Genomic DNA, 22,430 nt, shown 5'->3' with positions numbered 1-22,430 from the left:
TTTACACTGCAAATGGCCTTGGGGTTAAATTTTCTGAAAAAGCAATTTATTTTACTTGACATTATACAGATATCAAAAGGATAATATCAGAATTGTGTTTATAACTTGGGACATCACAGTCTGTGTGCATTAATCAGGCATATGGTAGTGAGAAGACACCAACCACCTTGTTATATAAGGTCTAAGTGCAGAGTACCAGTGTGAGAGAAGACATTCTCCTGTGATGCGTATGCTATAGCACCACAGTGATGTAGTCAATAACAACTCTTGTTACGTAGCACAGTGTAACCTCTGTGTGATAAATTCTGCATTCCTACCAAATTCCTCTAAAACCTATATAGTCTCTCCAACTACATCCTTCTACAGAATGCTACACATTCCCTGGCATTCAGGCTAAGTAGTGGCTCCCCAGCCGCATGCACCCACTGCTGATTCTCGTGCTCCCGCTGGCAGCGTGTCGGAGAACCAACAACACTGCTTGTTTGACAGAAGACCATCTCCACCCCCCCCCCCCCTCTAGATTGACAGACACTAGTTGAGTAAACATCTGGGTCCGAGTTTTATTATGAGTCTTTGGTGGAATTATCCTTTTGTATATAGTCACTTGGGATATCTAACAATTGGTGAAATTAATTTGCACTTACGAGATGTAGTTGAACAATCAGTAGAATCCGCCAGTGGCAGGATTGGTAGGATTGTGTAATGCCTATATATATGGGTCAGCTTGTATAGTAGATTGATACTATATGTAGTTATAGCTTGTTACAGTTATGTGTCCTGTTTTCCAGGTGTTGTAGAGGGTGATCTATCTGCAGTGGAAGCCTACAAGACGTCAGGAGGGGACATCGCTCGTCAACTCTCCGCCGATGAAGTTCGTCTACTGAACCGTCCGTCGGCCTTTGATGTGGGTTACACTCTGGTGCACCTGTCTATTCGCTTCCAGAGGCAGGACATGCTGGCCATACTTCTGACAGAAGTGAGCAGCCAGGGCCGTCCCCTAATCCCTTCCTGCACTCACAAAGACTATTCCTGCTGCTTATACGAGTGTTACCAATGTCTCTCGTCCTTTGGCCACGTCATGCCCAGTGCCAACTCGCTATAGTGTTAAAGTGGACTGACCTTCTTATTTACAGAGTGTATCATGTAATATATATAAATATTTGATGTGCTAAATATTTCATGAAAATTCCTGGCGCACAGCATTATGTGCATTAAATTTAGTGTTTCCAGAAGCTAGAAGAAAGTGTGTTACCAGAGTAGCAGTATAATGTTATATATTGCCTGAGGGCAAATGTTCCATTGTGTGACAATGGTTTAATGCCTTTGTAGGTGTCGCAGCATGCAGCCAAATGTATCCCAGCCATGGTGTGTCCTGAGCTCACCGAGCAAATCAGGAGGGAAATAGCAGCTTCCATGCACCAGAGGAAAGGTGACTTCGCTTGTTACTTCCTGACTGACCTGGTGACTTTCACGTTACCCGCAGGTGAGGATCCAGCCAGAGAGGCACTGGGGTAAACGTACAGCGAAGGCCTCGTCCTAGCATTTCAGTAGGAAATCCTCCCACAGTGACTGACACAGCTGCTGTGTTGTCTCCTAACAGTTCTCCCGGATGACGTAGGGGAGACCGGTAGGACTTTGCAGCAGCTATGATGGTCTCTGAGATGGGAAGCGGGGTATTAGGTTAACAGCTATGACTTGGGGGTCCTAAATGTTGGTATCTTCACATTAGAGAGTCTGTTTCTACCCAAGACAAATGAGAGATCAGTAACGGGATACTAACTACCCAGCTGTGTTGTCTCGCTGATATCCCCATGTAATATTAGATGTAGCCCTGTACACAGCTAGGGCCTGCCTCAATACATATGTAATGTGGTTCCCACCAGCATTGTTATAGCAGTGACTGACCAGCTCTTCTCCCTCTGCAGACATAGAAGATCTGCCTCCCCCTGTCCAGGAGAAACTGTTTGATGAAGTTCTGGACCGGGATGTGCAGAAGGGTAAGTTTTAGATGCATACTCCCAGGCTTAGTAATAATTATTGCCTTGAGATGTGTGCTGCACTGTCCAATACATGTCTGTCTGCTTTTCAGAGCTAGAGGAGGAATCTCCTATTATTAATTGGTCACTGGAGCTGGGGACCCGTCTGGACAGCAGACTTTATGCACTTTGGAACCGCACTGCAGGTGACTGCCTGCTGGACTCTGTACTACAAGCAACCTGGGGCATCTATGACAAAGACTCGGTGCTACGGAAGGCTCTACACGACAGCCTCCACGACTGCTCCCACTGGTAAGCCCTTGTTTGCTTATTAGCATTGATCAATCAGACACGTAAGTCTGCATTTTTGTAGAGTGACGTCTGGTCAGCACTTCATGCTCTGTCAGATATTCATAACTGCTGCCCCCTTGTGGTAGCTCGTCACAAGTGTTGTCACTGGATTAGTGTGACCAGAGTAGCTGGTTCTGTAGGAGTCCACGCGTGTCTGACTTGCTGTGCGTTTTCTGTGCAGGTTTTACAGCCGTTGGAAGGAATGGGAGTCTTGGTACTCCCAGAGCTTCGGATTACATTTCTCTCTGAGAGAGGAACAGTGGCAGGAGGACTGGGCTTTTATTCTGTCACTTGCAAGCCAGGTAAGTGCTGGAATCTCACTATGATGTGTGGATGATTGTGTAACTAGACAACAAGATCCTGGCAGTCAGACCTTTGTTTGTGGTGATGGTGTTGTGGTTACACCTGTGCGCTAAAAGGTTCACAAATAGAAATAACCTGCTGTGCTTCCACCTCCTACACCTGGGGAAGCTGCCACTCAGGTCCGTTTTATAAACCTGTGATTAGCGCACAATCTATCCATAGCGTCCAAGCCAGTTGATTGGTGGAATATTGATTCATCCCACTTCATCTAGGCAACAGTTTTATAAAGGACAAACAGTTTTTCTGGAGTCTCCTGGATGTGTGATCAGATAAAGTAAAGGTAGCCACACACAGAGGTATATAACTGCTGCTATATTGCAGTGTATTTGGCCCAGGTATAACCGGATGATGTAGATGTGAGGAGACCTACACCATGCCCTTACTTGTATGTAACTCCAAGGTAAAACCCTAGCTTTGTTCTGTCTAAAGAGAACAGCTATTAAACATACATGTTCTTAAAGCACTGTCTCTAATACAAGTGTAAGGAATAAAACAGGACACTACAAGCTCACACACCAGTCAGGACATAGAACTCCTAGATACAAACTCTCTCTTCCTGTCCCATAGTACCGTCCACTTTACAAACGTCACCCACTGCTTTACCAGACCTGGCTTTGGCATGGGTTCAGCTCTCCTGTTACATCTTACATACCAAATCCATCGCACCTTTATTTACCATCCCTGCTCCATGTCTTCCAACCACCTCTATTGGCTAAAGAAGCAGAGACATGTAAATTCCTCATCTGAGATCAGCGACGGCTCCTCGTATCTGTCGGCTCTGTACCTTCTTAAATGTAATTGCAACACTTGGTTAGGTCGGTCTTCTAATCACATTGTGGTTTACAGGTAACTGGTGCACCTATCCTGTAGTATTACCACCCTGCTCAGAGTAGGTGGGTTGTACAATGTGCGAGTTCCTGCAAAGCCCGTCGTCCCCTAAACCCAGCAGACAAATGTATACTTGATTTTATTTTGTTTAACATCCCTAAAACAACTGTGGTTAATGTGCTGGCATGCGCTTCATTCTGGAGCTTGTAGTTACACCAGTGCTGGGGAGCCACAGGTTGCAGTAATATGACAAACAGCCTCTCCCCTGAGTCCCTTCTTTATTTAGCCTGTTACTGACTCATCCTGCATGAATGTCACACACTCGTGCAGAATAATTTAGCTTCCAGCAGTAATATGAATAGTTTGCTGGAATCGCCCATAAAATAAATTCTGTGCTGCTGCACTTCCATCTTCAAGGTTTGCACACAGGACAAGTTTTATTTGCAGTGTGATCGTATTTCTAGAGACTAAAATATCACTACATGTCTGGAATATGTTATGGGCTGAATTGTAGATGGATAGTGTACCAGACAGGTGATCAGTCAGTTGTCCATAGCATCGGTATGTGTGTGGGGATATTATACGGTCATAATGATGATCTCACTCTTTAACATCTCAACGGTATCGTAAATTGTTTGTGGATAAGTTTAGCCTTTTTGTGTTTTTTTTGGGGGGGGTTTTTGTTTTTAAGATCTTGTTATGAAAAATCTTTTCATAGTTCCCTGTAACAAAATGGCTCAGTATAAATGTGATTCGTCACCCCCATAGTGAGCATTTGGAAGATATTATTGCATTACAAGTAAAAATCCCCTTTAGTCCACTTGAACAATCTTGGTTAGTGCTGCTTATAGAGAGGTCTGCACCTCTCACATTGTTTATCATCCTTGTGTCGCAGCCAGGGGCCAGCCTGGAACAGACGCACATCTTTGTTCTTGCGCATATTCTTAGAAGACCAATCATAGTATATGGAGTGAAATATTACAAGAGCTTCCGCGGAGAGACATTGGGATACACTCGCTTTCAAGGTACAACCAACCTTTACAGGCTCCTATCACTGCATGACGATTGTGTTAATCTACTTTGCCTAAAACAATGCCGTGTGTGTCCATGGGTATGTACATATTCCAGTCCTGTTCTTTACCTCTCGCAACCTTTGGCCTTTCAAATTACTGTACTTTATGTTCAAGTATTTGGAAACGTGCCCATGGTGGATACAGCTTGAATAGGTTTAAGACCCTGAATAATTGATCTGTAAGAGCTTTCATCTACATAGGTTTAGTTTTTCATTCTCTAACCATAAATACTGCTTTGTGGGGGATTTTTTTTTGTTAATGTTTGTCTGTCACTTATTTTGAAAAAATGAACAGTATTGCTGATTTTTCACAGTGGGATCAGTGATTCCTATTCATAATCCTCTTCAAATGGTATTCACCACATAGCGAATACACTGCATGGCCATGTGGATGGTGTAACTAAAGGCTAGTGTATAAATATCTAATTGTTTCCTGACAACGTAGGGGCCGTTTGTTAGCCTCAAGGTTCCGCAGTAACATCGCAGCTATGGTTCTGAAAGTAAATGCAGTAGTTAAAGCATAGGTGATCTTTGTGTGCACCTCAGATACAAAAATGCTAAAATATTATTTCCTGTGACATAGCTGCGAGGTTACTACAGAACCTTGTGTATACAGATTGTGTACAGATTACAGCTGGATTAATCCTGCTGCTTATATAGGTTAAGGAACATCATTTATTAATCAAATAACACTAATAAAAGCCTGTCTGTTACACTCGCACAAACAGGTGATAAAAGAGCTGCTACCTCCAGCTCTAAGAGTTTAGGTTGAAGCTGAAACGGAGGTTGTATGCGAAGTGTTCTCCTAGCTGCAATTTCTATGTTGAGATTGAGGTAACATCCCTCTGTCATTATTAGGAGTCTACCTACCGCTGCTGTGGGAGCAGAGTTTCTGCTGGAAAAGCCCGATCGCTTTGGGCTACACGAGGGGCCACTTCTCGGCCTTGGTAGCCATGGAGAATGATGGCTTTGACAATCGTGGGGCTGGTGCAAATCTAAACACGGATGACGATGTAACGGTTACATTTCTTCCACTGGTGGACAGTGAAAGGAAACTCCTGCACATTCACTTCCTGTCTGCGCAAGAGGTGAGCCGGGCGCGTTTCGCTGCTTATAATGTTGTGTTCTAGGTTCCAGTTCTTGTGGAAGTCTTATATTTTAGGCCTGGCGGCCCATGAGAAGAAGTTGCTGGCTTTATAAAAGAGCTATTAACCATTTTCACAAACTCACAAAGCGGTCTGTATACCGCCAGGCCAGAAACGGGCATAACAGTATTCTATGGTATAGCGCGTATAAGGAAACCTTTTTCGTCTTTCCAGTCAGATGATCCTGGGTTTGGATTTTTGCCTCGATACAATCTGTCTTTTTTTTCATATACAATATTCCACAGACGTTTCAGGTTTTGTCTTTTACATGTATATTTGTTAATGTTATCGGTAATGCTTTGTTTTCTTCTGTCTAGAACAGATTTTTCAACTTGTTAATGACATTTTATCTTTTGTATGATGCCCTGATCATATTTATACTTGTCTTTTGGGTATTCAACTATTTTACTTGTTTTGCATACCTGTGATCTAGTGTTTGTTAAGCTGGACGCAGCTATGTGTGTATTTATTAATATTTGGGTGTTGGAGACAAAATAAGGAACGTATTTCATAAAAAGTGCAGTTACATCTCATGATCATATCTCACTGTGGGGATTGTGAGAGGGGATGATGAGAAAATACAGCAATCTGTCACCACATCCAAATAGTGCTTCATGGAAGGACGTGCAGGCAGACACCAGGGTATTTAGTGGTGGGATGTTATATCCAGAAGTCTGGTGTACAGGACGGTTCATCCCTTCAGGTCCTAAAACGTTGTGAGCTCTTAGTTAATTGTTTTCCACTAGAACAAAAATGTATTTTCCCCCAGACTACACACTGAATGAAATGAATTTTCCTGTTAAGTATGGAGAATTCTTGTCTTACAACCATTGTGTTTTCTAGCTTGGCAATGAGGACCAGCAGGAGAAGCTCCTGCGCGAGTGGTTGGACTGTTGTGTGACTGAAGGTGGCGTCTTGGTGGCCATGCAAAAAAGCTCACGCCGCCGTAACCACCCACTAGTGACACAAATGGTGGAGAAATGGCTGGACGGGTATCGTCAGATCCGCCCATGCACGGCCCTGTCTGACGGAGAGGAGGATGAAGAAGATGAGGACGAGTGAGAAGAGGCTCTGGAGTAATGGCTGAACCACACACAACGTGTGTCATTACTGGGACCTGAGATAACGGGACCCTGCCTCATCTGCTGGAGGCCTGACGCCAGGAGGAATTATCCAGCCAGTCCCGGGAAACAGCACCTGTAGCTCCGATGACGACATCCTTTTGTTATCAGGACTGGACACTTTTGTTTTTCGTTTTGTCTCTCCCTCCTACTCTGGGTTGTAAATCTTGGTGTATAATGCATGTGTTGTGCAACAGGGGAGAGAGAACTTTTGAAGGTAAAAATCCCATGATCAAACCCATCAGAGCAATAGGCTGGTCACGTTTTGCTTTGCCCCTAGTTCCTGCCTCTCAATTTTCTTTTTACGGTAAAGATTAATTTTCAATTTTCACTTATTGTTTTAATCCGCCCCTCACTTGATTTTAACCCTGGCATTACTGGAGAGGCCAAGCGTTGTATATTGCACAGTTACACACACATGGCTTGTGGCTGTCTCAGCAGTAAAGGGGTTAAGACTACATTAATTTTAGGATTCTATACACAAGTGGTAAGAACACTATATAATGACCTGCCTCCTGCACAAGCAATGATGGTCTCGGATGTCAGACCAAAACCATTTTAATTTTCTATTTTCCTTTACAATACGTGGTAATGGAGAAGAGCTGGGGATGCTGTTTTTGCCCCTCTGTGCTTTTTGCTTCATAGTTCTCCTATGTCACTTTTTTTTTTTTTTTTTTTAAATTTTATTTTTTTCCCTTTTCAGAAAACTTTATATATTTATTTGTTCAGAAACACTTGTGCCCCCCCCCCCCCCTTCACATGCAGGAATTAGGTTCTAAAGCGATTGTTTGCAGTTTGCCAGCTTGAACTTGATTGCGAATGTGACACAAATACATCATCTTGCTGTGAACCATTTCTTGCAATGTGGTTACTATGTCCTGGATGGAGGGATCCTATGTTATAGTATTGGGGTTAGCAGAAGTAGGTAACCCAACTCCAACTAGCGTATATGGTAGGGGGAGAGGAGGCAGACTGGGGCTGTAGCGAAGCAGCCACCATAGTGGGCTTGGGTTATGGTCTCTGCTTTCTTACAAGCTGTGTTGTCTCTGCATCTAAAATACCACCCAAGACTGCTCAGGAAGTGACCTCGGGACAAAAGTCGTAACAATACCAGGTTTTAGTTGTGGTTTTTTTTTTTTCCTTTTTAGTTTATTTTACTTCAAAGTGTCTGGAGCAGTCTCTGATGCCTGAATTTGTTGTCCAAAAGTAAAACGCAGTTCAGAACACACAAAACATTAAGTGCAATACTACGGTCAGTCTACAGCAATGTAACAGATAACATGTAAAGGAATAAAAAAAAACATAGTGGAATTCAGTGTTACAAAATAGTTATTTTGTATATAGACATTAGATTTTTCCTGAGCCAGCGGAGCAGATGGACAACAAACATAACAATAAAATGGTCCCTTCCAGAATGGACAGCTGGGGAAAAGGTATAAACGTTCCTGGTCCCTGCGGAGGTCAGTAAGTGTTCCCAAAGGGACAAGGACAGTAAATGGACAGAGACCTCCCATAGAAACCACCTGAATCCCTGTTGTGTGCTTGCAGATGTGGCTTCCAGTGTTGTGTGGTCATGCTGGCTGTTTGCTTCGTCTTGTGACCACTGCACTGTTGTCCAGAGTTGCTACATGTTCTCCTGCCCTTTATGTCGGTCACTGGTCTCTAATCAACCGAGCGTCTTCCTATTGGATGCAGGTGCAGCCCATGTGTTGGAGGCTGCTGGGTAGAATGGGCACTGAGGGATGGTTAGTAATGAATTATTCCTTATGTGACTGCAGGAAAGCTGGCTGACGCCAGTAAGGAATCTGTGGAGAAAAAGGCAAGAAAACATTCATTAAACACTTCATATTATATATGCCATTAAAAGAGCAGAATAAATATACACCAAAGAAAGGTCATCAAAACACAAACCTGACAGTACAGGATAACATGTGAGTTTGGGGTCTCTGGGCTCTTAATACAAGGAGAGTTAGGAGCAGATTAGATGGATGCAGTACCTGAGAGGGGTGGAAATCAGCATGACCACCTCCAGTGTGTCATGGACAATGGACCTGCCCGTTCTGGCCAAGCTGTGGTTCTCTGGGTGTTGTGAAACTACAAGTCCCAGCATGCCCTGCCAGTGGCAAAGCAAGTTAGGGCTTGTAGTTTCACCACACCCAGAGAGACACAGGTGGGCCAGCCTGCGCTAGTTGAATTAAAGGGGGCAGAACTGTGTGTGTGTTTGTGTCTGGAGTTCTTCCTTTACTTGTGAACAGCACCCTGTATTAAACTGGCAAGGGCTGTTTAACCCCTACTCCACTGGTTTAAAGAGCAGGCAGACAACTGCTACTATGCTCTCCAGGGAGTGCAGACACTGATAGCCCTGCCTGTCTATAGTGACACATGGTTACTGCCTCCCTCAGCGCAGTACAGAGCATGTATCCATGTAAACTGGATTTACTAGAAGCAGCTCTGTTATGTTCACGTCACACAGATGCTTTGGTGCTGGCAGAAGGGAGACCATCCAAAAAAAGCAGAATTTCCCAAATTGAATATAAAAAATACAGAAATACAGCTTTTACTAGTTGTCCTAGCTTAAAATGAGCTGCAGGTATTTGGCACTGTTATACTGAGGAGACCGGGATGAGTTTGTAGTTAAAATGTACAGAATATTAAAATATGTTCCCAAAAGCACCCTGGGAAAACAATTTTAGTAAACAAGAACATTTATTTTGGCAGATTTACATGCCCCCTAAACTTAAAAATGTGACTTGGTCATGAAGTGGTAAATAAAACAAATGTGTTTGAACTATTTCTTATTATCAAACCAAAGAACCTCATTTTTAATATGGTTGACTTTTTTTTTATGTTAAAGTCAGATGACCTAGTTTGATTTATTTTTACACCTGTTTTGAGTTTCTCTTAAGCAAACTTTCTCCCCCCCCCCCCTTGTAACTTTAAGAACAAATTAATAACAAAAACACTAGATCACACTTTTCTTAATATTTTATTAGTATAAGAATACACAAACAATATAATTGTACTTTTAGAAGCCTGACATTACTTTTACAAATGTCAGATTGCTGACAACCCTCTATAGAGTGTGGATTATCCTCCCATAGAGAAGTCAATCTGAACTTGCAAAAGTAATGGAAATGCAACTTACCATGCTACCCCCGTCCCTAAATCACATTGGTTAATGGTAAACGAACAAAACTTTGCTGAAGCCTCATCCATATCTTTAGCACTGTGTCCTAATGGGATCCTACACAGGTCAAAAAGCAGATCCTTCACAGGGGCGGATCTAGAAAAATGCGGTACCCGGGGCGATTTAGGCCCCGCCCCTTTCTAGCATCTTAGGCTGCCGACGGCTGCACACTATGTGCAGGTCCGTCCAGCCGTGACAGGCAGGGACAGTGTGCTGCCCGGCTGCTCTGATTGTGTTTTAAACACATTCAGAGCAGCCGGGCCACAGTCCCTGCCTGCAAGTGTCTGCTAGGGCCCCCCCCCCCCCCCGGCTCCTCATCTGATCCTTCATATGAGTTACTGTGACATCACTGGCCCCGCCCCTGTGTATGAACCAACCAATCTGCAGAGCTAGCTGCCAGTCTGCCACTCACACTGCTTGACACCTGTTAGACGAATCTCCCACCATAGGAAACAGGATGATGCACATACAATGCTCACATATGAACGCTCCACATTATTTAGCCCAATCATACATGGCCTTTGCTATATAATCAATTTAAATAGTGGATTTACTTGCTCTTTAAAGAGCCAATGTACGTCTGTTGTAGTGGGCTTTCCCTTCCTGCTATTTTTACAAACTGCTGATTTGACGTAATAAACCCAGAAAATTTAAAATGTTAAATGCAATCTAGAATATTGACTGACATATACAGCCTGCTGTGCTTCTGTTTACTGTGGCTGCTGATTTTATGTCGCCCTCTGTATACTTTAAACATAGAAATCTTTTCTGGATTTGAAGGGATGTAGAGTAACCAGTGAGCACCTGGCTACAGTGGTTAGTAACCGGTGAGCACCTGGCTACAGTGGTTAGTAACCGGTGAGCACCTGGCTACAGTGGTTAGTAACCGGTGAGCACCTGGCTACAGTGGTTAGTAACCGGTGAGCACCTGGCTACAGTGGTTAGTAACTGGTGAGCACCTGGCTACAGTGACTAGTAACCGGTGAGCACCTGGCTGCAGTGACTAGTAACCAGTGAGCACCTGGCTACAGTGACTAGTAACCAGTGAGCACCTGGCTGCAGTGACTAGTAACCGGTGAGCACCTGGCTACAGTGGTTAGTAAACCGGTGAGCACCTGGCTGCAGTGGTTAGTAACCGGTGAGCACCTGGCTGCAGTGACTAGTAACCGGTGAGCACCTGGCTACAGTGGTTAGTAAACCGGTGAGCACCTGGCTACAGTGACTAGTAACCGGTGAGCACCTGGCTACAGTGACTAGTAACCGGTGAGCACCTGGCTGCAGTGACTAGTAACCGGTGAGCACCTGGCTGCAGTGACTAGTAACCGGTGAGCACCTGGCTGCAGTGACTAGTAACCGGTGAGCACCTGGCTGCAGTGACTAGTAACCGGTGAGCACCTGGCTGCAGTGGTTAGTAACCGGTGAGCACCTGGCTGCAGTGGTTAGTAACCGGTGAGCACCTGGCTGCAGTGACTAGTAACCAGGTCTTCCTCCTGAGCTGTTGTAACAGACCTTCATCCCCTGCATCCAGGTAAATGTTCCCTTTGTTAGATTACTCATTATCCAGTGTCACCCTGACTCCCTGCTCAGGCCCATGTCATATGATCCCTTACTCCACCAGTCTGTGCCATGTTTATAATCTGTGCTTCCCATTTATATGACATTGTAATCTTTCACAGGGACTTCCACAAATAGTGCAAGATAAACCTGAGACTCTCTGCGGTCCATAACGCTCATTGTAGCTACGTGGTAAATTTCTCGGGGCTTGTATGTGCTCTTTAGTGTTTGACCATTGCCGTGATTTATAAAAATGATCACACAGGACTAATTAGCAAAACACTTCAGTAAAAATGCCCAACATTATACACCAAACAAAACTGGAGAGACCATATCTTATAAGTCCCCACTAAATAGCACCTTGTGCTTGTTTATAGAGCAAAGTTTTCCTATGAAATGTTTAGCGTTGGAGGGAAGTGAATATCCCGTTTTGAGGCTATTGAAGTAGCTAGAGATTAATGCTGGTGGCTGAGGATGATTGAGATATAAAGATTAGGTGGTGACTTGTAGGAATTGGTAGGTTAATGTGGCAAGAGGATTGGTGCAGATGGTGCCTGCGAATAGAGAACCGTGTAAGACTGGTATCCCAGACAAATACTGTGTCTGCATATGTAATTGTGTACTGCGTTACAAATTGTAGCGTCATGTGCCCAGCAGGATTATTTAAATGTGCTTTACAGTCCGTCCTGTGCGATCTCCATGGAGTGAGCACAAGAGGAAACTGCAGTACAATTACGTTGTACTATACGTTGTATAGTAACATGCACCTGTGTTCATATGGCCAGTAGTGAAGATCAGACAGCGAAGCAAGTACAGAACACGTGCATTTACCAAAGGTAAACCTAAAAAATTGGTAAATGCACATGTTTAATAAAGTGTAACCAGGCCTTTAATAATGAATCCAGAATCTGGTGTTGGTCTTCTACGGAGGTAGCGGACATATTAGCTGTTGAATTATGGGGTGTTGGAGGTAATCTTTATTTCTCAAAATAAATAAATATCTGACCTACCCTATTGAAAGAGAGGCCAATATCAGCCAAGTGGTCCAGAGGACCCCGACTTATGATCAGATCAAAATAATGATTGAGATCCCTTGTAAATGTGTCTGCCGACATCTCCAACTGCATTGACCGGCTCCGTGTGTGGGTCAGATACAGACAGACACTAGCTCAGCATTACAAGAATTAGTCCATGAGGGTCTCAACAGTAGATCTACCTCAGACAGCCAAAGGGCACTTATCTGTGTAATGTATTGGTAAAGAATACAATTTATCCAAATAAACTAAACTGCATGTGTTCTATTTTAGCATCCAACTAGATCAGGCCTGGCCAAGCTGTGGCTCTCCATGTGTTGTGAAACTACAAGTCCCAGCATGCTTTGCCAGTAGATAGCTGGCATGCTGAGATTTGTACTTCCACAGCACCTGGTGTTCCACAGATTGGTTGCTTGGTAAACAAATAGTATAAACAGCTACAGTTTATAAAGGGGTACAATGATACAAAAAGGTTGGGAACCCCTGTTGTATATTATGTTTTATATTCTGCTTATTCTTGACAGTACAGCCCTAATTGTAGACAAATGACTGCTTTACAAGGGCTGTTTTACTGAGTGCTTGTGTGAGGAAATGGGTGGAAACACTAATGTTTACATTTAAAATAACAAAGCAAATGTTTTAATCTCCAGTAAGTCCTGTGGACCCGATTTAGGGAACCTTATAATGTTAGCCTACAGCACGATGCTAGGAATTTGTGTCTGATATATTTCACTACATTAAAAACCAATTTAACGCAAAAATGTGTGAATCGGGTGTTGGGTAGACCAGGTTTTACAATATATTGTTATTAATAATTAAAAAAATGTAACTTAACCATTAAAGTTTAATGTAGGTTGTTTTATAGAAAATTTGCATAAGCTTCAGTCATTTCAATATAGCCCCTTCTTCCAAAATGTGCTAACTAAAGGTAACTTCTGTTTTCTAAGGGTAGGGAAAGAAAATATTATTTATTTAAATATTCTCTGAAACTTATTACGCAGTTATAATTATCTCCTAGAAAGGTACAGCTGTGTTTTGGTTTTTTTTTTCCATTTTAATTTGGTATCTTCTTTTTGTTGGGTGAACAGAGAAGAAATATATACTCATATAATTATTGATGGATGGATGCAGTTACAGTAGACATGATTGGCTTATTTAATAAAGAGATGGGGAAAAATAGTCCTTTCCCTTGTCCCTGGTCTGTCATCTGCTTTAGTTCCTGGGTATCTTAATAAATATTATTTTTCTTCTTGACCTATCTCTGAAAAATGTAAAAAAAAAAAAATACAGAACAGAAGGGAAACAAAGAAGCCTCACTGACTTATGTAGCGTAGTAGTTAGTAACAGGAGCAGGATACAAGGTACGATGGAGATCTGTATAATCATGCATAGAGCACACTCCTAATCCCCTGTGCAATGAGTACATATCATTACTATACTTGCTCTATAATCGATTGAACAGAGCTTAAACTCCAGGCCAGAAACGGAGGTGTAATAAAAGCTCTATAAAGGACACGGTCAGGAATAGTATAATGTACGGAGCCACGGCTGCTGCGTTTTACTAGACACCTTACAGGATAGTGCAAGCGCTGCTAAACCTATAGTGAGACTCATCACAGGGCAAACTACAGCTGTGGATCTCAAACCTGGCTTCAGGCTACACTATATTTGCTTAGATCAGGCCTGTCCAACCTGCGGCCCTCCAGATGATGTGAAACTACAAGCCCCAGCATGCTTTGCCAGTAGACAACCAGTTGATAGCTGGAAGGGCATGCTGGGACTTGTAGTTTCACAACATCTGGAGGGCCACAGGTTGGACAGGCCTGGCTTAGATTGTGGGTGTCCTCACAGCAGCACAGAGGAATGTATCACAGTTGTTGGATTAGTGAAATACAGAAATGATGCAGTTGGTCAGGGTTGTGGCCTGGTTGGGTGTATTGCATTACGAAGGCCAAAAAACAGATGTCATTATGATGGGAAACGCAGGTTCCTGTCCATGGGGGGAGGTCTAGGTTGTGCCACTTGCAGACATACAATAACTGAGGAGAATGAGCTACAGCCAACACCAGACTCTGCTCTGCTTAAAGGGGGGCGTCTGCTGACCGCTGACCGGTGCGCTCCTTTAGTTACTTTATGTATGGGACAAATGTCCACATTACGACAATCTGTTTAAATCTAATCTTACTTTACAACACTGTAATCAGTTAGTAAAACACAGACAATGACTTTGATACTAATGTGCATTTGTGCCTTCCATAATGACCATGTCTTACGGTACATGATAGAGGAGAACCGTGGCCTATACAACTGTTCTTATGCCCAACACAAAGATGGAGCTCTGTGGTGGGTGGGTGTCACCTACATGACTAACTCCCAGAAATACAAACCCAATATATTACTCTACCGTTGGACAATACAATAATAGTTGTGAGGAAGGATATTGGGTACTTACGGGCTGGAGGTGGTAATCAGCGTTTCTCTCCCTGGAGAGGCTGCACACACACTGATCTGTAACACACAGAAGGACAACAATCATGGGAGATTACTCAGGATCCATCTATGTAAAGATCAAACACAAATGTTTTCCCTTCATACAATCAGTTTGTTTACTACAGACAATGCTAACCCAATAGGTATTTATTAGACAACGTTAACCAGGCCACAGTACAGTATTTGTTTGGAATAACAGAAGTTGACTTCTCACCTGTAGGCGGCTCCATTCATCTCCACATTTGTCCCTGGTGGCTCCATCGTCGGCCATTGAGTTGCTGCCACTAGAAATTCTTTGTTCACGCAGTTTCTGAGGCTATCTGGAATCCGACCTTTAGAGAATTAAAGGGAATGAATCATGCTTTGTAATAGATCAAAGCCATCTCCTGCCCTGACCTAAAGCCTACTACTTCATGAGCATCAGTTTTATTGTCCTGTATCATAAAGAAGTAATGGGTGCCCCATGGAGAGAGTATAAGAGACATAGTAAGTGGATGGATTCATACACACACAATAATGAGGACATTAGGCTTGTAGACTGCGTCAGTTGTACCCAATATCGTACTTGGCTTGACCCACATTTATTGAGAGGCACTCGCTGCAAGTCAAGTCCTGGTAGACCAGGACAATTGTTTATGATGAAAGTCAGAAGGGTTACTAGATCTTATACATCGTACAACGACCAGCTACACCACAATACACAAACTAACATTGTCAGGCTTTGGGCACATACGTGATATTGGCTGGTTTCATGCAGCCACTATATTACATACAACTATCCCATGTGGATCAATGTCTCCTCTCTTCTACTTTCCATATGTTCCTCAGATCTGTGCTATGTCCTGTTTATGTCTAACCCACCACATCTGACCTCTCGGTGGTCACCTCTTTCTACTGACTGATCATGGGACACGTCATGGGTTCATACAACCAACATATGGTGAACACAGAGTAGACATTTGTTAAATGAAGCCGATGGATCCCTACTGAGACCATTTATAGTGAATGTGATGTGTTGCATGTTGATGGTTTAGTCTATAATGCGGTGTATTCTCCATGGGGATGAATAATACCAATTATGTTTATTCTGCATTATTCATCATGAAACTTAAGTCCGCTTAGAAGTAATGGCCTCTGCCTAACGCTGTGTATACATTTGGCTATTACCTCCACTAATCCAGAGAGGCGAGACGGAAGCTCTGCTCAGTATTCATTACATTGTCTAACGTTCCTGCTGCCCACTCTGAGCAGTGCAGAGAAAGAGGAACGGAAGCACCCGGATTAAATCTCAGTACATTGAATAATACAGATTATGGTCTCCCCGTACCTGTGACCGCTCTCCGCATCTCAGTGGCAGCAGCTTCTCTCATCTCAAGTGATGCCTGCTCACTGTACCAGGCCGTATGGGGGGTGCAGATCAAATTAGGGGCATCTTTCAGTGGACCCTGAGCAAATCTGCAAATCATTAGACATGGGTTAGTGAGCCTGAACTTTTATCCTCACATTCTGACATCATAACTGCGACACTGAACTCTGACCTCACAGTCACATGACTGGCCTGTGCAAGATCAGCACACAACTACTCAAATACTATGTGAGCGTTCATGTGACCTAATTGGCTAATGGTTGTTCTTTCCCTGTCCATTTCTGGGGACGTACAGATGAGTAGGGTGATTAAAAATGCACTTTTCAAACTAAGGCATGCAGACACCCTGTCGCTCATTAAATATCCTTATGTACATAAAATGATTTATTAAAAAGTGATATTTTAGAGTTAGCAATACTCACATGAAAGGTTCAGACTCATGTACGTCTAGGGCTGCTCCTCTGATTCTGCCCTCTTTCAGTGCCTGAGCCAAAGCCTTTTCATCCACTAAGCCCCCACGTGCTGTGTTCACCAGGAAAGCCCCCTGCCTCATCTGGGGATAAAAGCATTGACTCACTCATGAAATATTCAATAGTCCTTTCCTATGTGTGATAACAGCTGGAATGAGCTGAGCTTTCTCTTCCACAAATATTGAGCTAAAAACATTTCTCACAATAACAGACCATTCAGCACACCGTCAGTTTCTAAACTAAGGGTTAATATGAAAATAGGATGGAGCCAAGCCGGCAGTCAGCTGAGAAGTACACCATGGGGACTTGTTATCAACCAAGTTGCCTTTTCATTCTTGGATTACATATTGTGCACTATGGGCCTGATGTAGAGTCAGACGCAATTTACATTTAACTCGTAAGTGTACATTGCATCCTGTAATTTACACAGTATTCCAAGTAAAACGGATCTTTAGATCCGTGCGACTCAGAATACTATGCACATTACACAAACACACCTCTATCTGCCTTATGGGCCGGGGAGCATGATGCACTTAAGTGTATCAGTCACAGCAGCCCGGTAAAGCAGATTACTGAATAAATAAATTAATAAAAAAAATTGTACTTCACCCGCTCCCCCCAAACGGCATAAGGGTTGGTTAAGCTGTTTGGGAGGAGGCGCATATTTATCTTTTAACAAAAAAAAATAGTAAAAAAAAATTTTTAGCATTTTTTTTTAAATTATTTTTTTTTAAATTTATTACATAAAAGGACTGTGGCACCAGCAGAAAGCACCCTCAAAATATACGTCTTCTAGAGACCTATCTATAGCTGCTTTCAACTCAGCGTAGCATGTAAAGTGCGCGAACACGTCTTTCCATTAATTGGCTCGTCCACAAACTTCCCCGCTCCACCTCTCTAGGCGCAGAGCGGTGCAAGGGGGAGATCTGTCTCAGTCTGAATGCAAACTGAGACTGATCTTTTGCCAAAAGTGCTTTTTGCACTGTTCAGCTGGACTTGCCCCCGACTCTACATCAGGCTCTGTGTATTTAGCCAAAAAACAAAAATGGGGTTGCTCCATGACCCTGCAATCCCTATGCTTTCTGGTTTCCACCAGACCACACAATAGGAGAACTGAACAACAAGACACCAGCATAAAAAGTGGTGCTCTATGTGACAGATTTCTCTTATTACGCTACCGCTTATGGAATTCCTTGCTGCACCTTAACAAACTTTCGTGGAGCATTTAAATCTTGAAGCGCTTTTGGACCCAATCCAACTCCCGCAGATACTACCCACCCTAATGCACCCTCACAAGTGTCCCAATCTCCACTTTGAGCCACACTCGCTCCTCTTGTCTCAGCTGAGCCCTCTGTTAGTTAGAGTGTAAGCTCTCCTATGTGCAGGACTCTCCATACCCTTTGTATTTATTTTGTCTACCTTGTATGTCCCTGTTTTATGTGTACCCTTTAAAGCACTGTGGTGCCTTTAAATGGAAGATAATAATAATTATGGGAGTGTGATTTCCCCAATCCCCTGGTTGTGTGTGCAGCTTTGGTAAAAGCTGCATAAGTCACTTTCCTCAGCCTATAAACTGGCTGGGATCGGGCTAGAGCCCCTCCCCTCACCATTATTACTACCATGGCCCCCATACTTAGTAGCTGCTCTACCCTACTCTCAGCGCTCCTGGGAACTAATTCTGTTTATTGACCTCTGCAGTATGAGTCTGCCTTTACTCCGATGCATTCAGTAGAAGGAACAGGTGCACACAGAACGCACTGATATTAACCTATTTAATCCAACAGAAAACAGTAAAAACAGGAACCAAGTTGGATATACAGATAAAATGACAATTTGTCCATAAAAAATCATTTGCTTATGCATTTAGTACAAAAGATAATAATATAAAAAAAACAGGCTTTCATGGAGACTCTTCATAAGAAGGTTTTTTTTTTATCGAACTATGATAGTAATTAAATGTTGTGTTGTCATCCAGAATTATTTATAAAATATGACGTTTTAGGGGCACATTGAGAGTAGCTGAGAAATCTTTTCTCTTGCACAGAAATAGGGAGTCAGACATCTAGTCAGCTGTACTACTATCCGAACTGCTTACCTGCTTGATTGTAAAGTCGTTAATTAGGTGATGGTTGTGTTCATTCAGGTTGCAGTGCAGCGACACGCAGTCGCTTTGGTAAAGCAGGTCCTGCAACGTGTACACCCTCTGGACCCCCAGCGAGCGCTCTGTCCCATCCTGCAGGTACGGATCATAAAAGATAACACTGAAGCCAAACACTTTGGCTCTCACAGCTACGGCCTGTCCTACACGACCTGTCGGGAGAAAGACATTACTAGATGAGGCTGCACTTACCACATAGGAGGCAAGAGATTACAAATGGCGTCAGAGTCACTTATGTACCTATCCATCCACTGAGTATCACAACTATCAAAATGCGTTTTGTGATCTGGAAACACTGTTCCAGAGAAAGCTTAGGATCAGCACGAAAGCAGTTTATCTAGATGGAGAAACAGGACCATGTCCAAACAACAGCTGCGACACCAGGCGAAAGTGTTACCCCACCTTTACTTGAACTTAAGGTGCCGTTACGTTGGCATTTGTGGCCAAAGCATTCTTGACATCTCAGAGATCTTGATTGGCTATTGATTGGGATTGCACACAGCAAAACAATAACGGTAGATGTTCTGGAAAGCCTAACGCATTTCAAGTCAATGTGGCTGGATCACTTATAAATAACTTATTGTATAAATTTATTTAAAGGAAATAACGCAGGGAGCTTATTTATATAATTGCAGATGTACTGGTTTTGTTGTATCGTGTGGCACTTTGTATAGGAAATGATTTCCTTTCTGAGGTATATGTCTGATGCAATAAGCATTTGTTTGAGGAGTCTTGTGTAGCTTTGAGGGGATGTCCTCATTAAGGCTAATTAAGTCTAATCAATGTGAGTGACCAACACTTGAAAGGAACCTGTCTGAACACTTTAAACAGCACATGATGTCGGATATCACAGATAAGTTTAAATTGTGTTAAGTATAAATTGCATTTAAATACACGTTTGGGGAAACATATTGCATCCTGATACTAAAAATAACTCAGACTTCTTGGGGCCAGCAAAGAGTTCGGGGGGCTGACTTACGCCCTGCTAACCTATGTCAAAAACTGTAGAAAACAGCACTGGTGTGTACTGAAATGTATCATTATTGTTCCATCTGACTTTCTGATCACTGGTACCTTCAACCAGTGTGAACTGTCCTTATCAGGGCACTTGAACGAATAAACATCACTTGCTTCAAGACCTGCTTAACAACTTCTTCCCTGCTGTAATTTCCTGTGACCTACAGATTAGACCCAATCTAATCCGTTTCTGGCTGTTCTGAGGTTTGGACCTAGCTTTCCGGTACCACCACACTGCCCGCTACCCAGCAGCTCTGGCTAGTGTGATAGGCCAGGGGGATCCATCCACAACAACCCTAATCTATAGGAAGAGGTCAGGGGTACCAGCCCAGGTACACCAACAGCGACAGTTACCCAGAAGGAATGTGGTTCTGGATGCCGTGAAGGAGTCCAGTGGTGGCAGCAGCTTAAGCTCCTCCTACTGCGCATTTGGGATAAGGAAAGGGAATGGTGACAAAGTAAGCCCAGCTGGTACCCATCAACAGAAGACAGGGTGGCATAGGCTGTTCATCCTATCATAGTAAATGTTTAATAAAAACTTATCGGCCTGGTGTGCAGAGGCTCGTTTAACATAGATTAGGATTGATTATCTGTTTGGGTAAAGACAAGCACCAATTGGTGGCCAGTTAGGTCTGAAATGACTTACTTGGCCTTTGCCATGGCAGTGTGCATGGGCACCTCTATTTTTCAGATATCTGGTAAAGTAACTGTGCCCCAGCTACAGCCGTTTAGCCAATTATCATACATAGTGATTACTAAGATGATATCATCTGCAGACTACAGAGGATTTAAAGATTATGAACAGAAAGCCAGATTTAATAACTGTCCTCTGATCTGCCATCGGGTAAGGAAATATGAAGGGATAAATAAGACGACCAGATACTGACTGTAAATACCAAATGTTTATAATGTAGTAACGTACAGTGTGTGGAACTTGTATTGTATTACTGCAATATCTGAATACTCACAACCCAAATAACCCAGTTAAATCGTTCAGCACCAAAATCATTTACAGCTATAAAAGAACATTATTTATGTATAACTACTGTAAAGTACAAGCTGAACGTAAAAATAATTAGGACTACACAGAAGGTTGTCCTAAAAATCTAACAACCGTTTAAAAATAACTTTTCATTCATTTAAAACATTTTCTAAATAACAATAATAATAGATTCTGCTGCTACAATTACTGTTCACTGACAAAGTGCATTTTATTAATAACAGTATCTACATTAGCATTTGTTTTATGGTTCACCTAATAACCATATAAACATTTAGGGTCTGATTCACCAAGACACGCATACTGACTGCAATGTGATCAGCTCTGCACACCCCCGAAATTATCAAGGATGCTGATGAATACGGGGGCAGGTCTGCTGTGCGCTACTACACAAGACGCTGCAGGATGCATCCATTACCTATCTGGATTATACATTTGCAAAAGAACGCACAGAAAAAAAAATAAGAAAGAATTAATGCATTAATGATAAAACAGTAAAACAAAAATGTTTTTTATTTACATTTTTCCCCCTCATCACATACATTTATTAGGATGTTCTTAATGTCTACTGAGCATAATTGTTTTTTTTACAGTTGCTCCTGTTTGCAAACACATGTTATAGCATGCATACGAGGCTGTGACCACTGGTACTCAGGACTTAGACTAGACCTGTGGCTGGAGTAAAAGATAAGGCAGAAAAGAAGAGATGGGCAAAGCTTGATTCAGACGTGGCAGCGTGCGCTGGCGTTTGGTACGCTCTTACTATAAACTGACTATGGCCAAATGCCCCTTCCCAGCCCGTTCTCTCCCCTTTGCGTTTGAAGACGGAGCGGACAGGGCTGCCTGTACTGGCGTATGGTCCCATTTTGGGGATGTGCAGATACGTGCCTTAATGAATCAGGCCCTAACTGTTTAGTACTCACCAAATCCTATCAAGCCCAGTGTTTCCCCTCGAACCCGGGCTGCTCCAGATGCCACCTCTCTGATCTGCTCCACGCTCTGTACCCGTGTACCCTCCCGCAGCGCTTGGTACAGCCAGGTGTTCCTCCGGTACAGGTTGAGGATATGGCAGACTGTAGAATCGGCCGTCTCCTCCACAGCTGCTGATGGAATGTTACACACTGCCACTCCTAAATAACAAACAGCTTCAGTAAGTGGGAGAGAACCCTCAAACATACAGATGACAAAAGCTCAGATACTGAAATGCAAACATTCTTCTGTAAAGAATTGATGGGAGATTAAAAAAATAAATAATTGTGGCGACATAGGTTGCCGGATCTAAAACAGGCAAAGCCGGC

At 43.0% G+C, this 22,430-nt stretch overlaps 2 protein-coding genes across 9 annotated transcripts in view; one reads left to right on the top strand and one right to left on the bottom strand.

Annotated features, from left to right (window-relative positions):
* The window catches only part of ZRANB1 (zinc finger RANBP2-type containing 1), a 43,977-nt gene extending 36,271 nt beyond the window's left edge, over positions 1–7,706 (top strand). For 2 of the 3 annotated variants that reach the window (XM_075216065.1, XM_075216064.1), the window contains 8 exons: positions 789–976; positions 1,330–1,483; positions 1,926–1,997; positions 2,090–2,288; positions 2,509–2,629; positions 4,414–4,543; positions 5,449–5,678; positions 6,579–7,706. In XM_075216065.1, the coding sequence (XP_075072166.1) occupies positions 789–976; positions 1,330–1,483; positions 1,926–1,997; positions 2,090–2,288; positions 2,509–2,629; positions 4,414–4,543; positions 5,449–5,678; positions 6,579–6,797 (1,313 nt within the window). In that variant the 3' untranslated portion in view covers positions 6,798–7,706. The remainder of the gene's footprint in view (positions 1–788; positions 977–1,329; positions 1,484–1,925; positions 1,998–2,089; positions 2,289–2,508; positions 2,630–4,413; positions 4,544–5,448; positions 5,679–6,578) is intronic. The other variant, XM_075216066.1, reaches the window with a different exon arrangement.
* CTBP2 (C-terminal binding protein 2) overlaps positions 7,540–22,430 on the bottom strand; it is a 77,553-nt gene continuing 62,662 nt past the window's right edge. For all 6 annotated transcript variants that reach the window (XM_075216058.1, XM_075216060.1, XM_075216063.1 and 3 more), the window contains 7 exons: positions 22,056–22,262; positions 19,053–19,267; positions 16,910–17,040; positions 16,449–16,576; positions 15,336–15,453; positions 15,084–15,139; positions 7,540–8,661 (listed from right to left, as the gene is read on the bottom strand). In XM_075216058.1, coding sequence (XP_075072159.1) covers positions 15,100–15,139; positions 15,336–15,453; positions 16,449–16,576; positions 16,910–17,040; positions 19,053–19,267; positions 22,056–22,262 — 839 coding nt within the window. In that variant the 3' untranslated portion in view covers positions 7,540–8,661; positions 15,084–15,099. The remainder of the gene's footprint in view (positions 8,662–15,083; positions 15,140–15,335; positions 15,454–16,448; positions 16,577–16,909; positions 17,041–19,052; positions 19,268–22,055; positions 22,263–22,430) is intronic.

The sequence above is a fragment of the Mixophyes fleayi genome, chromosome 6 (genome assembly GCF_038048845.1).
Source record: "Mixophyes fleayi isolate aMixFle1 chromosome 6, aMixFle1.hap1, whole genome shotgun sequence".
Lineage (NCBI taxonomy): Eukaryota > Metazoa > Chordata > Amphibia > Anura > Limnodynastidae > Mixophyes > Mixophyes fleayi.
This window is presented reverse-complemented; position numbering and strand designations above follow the sequence as displayed.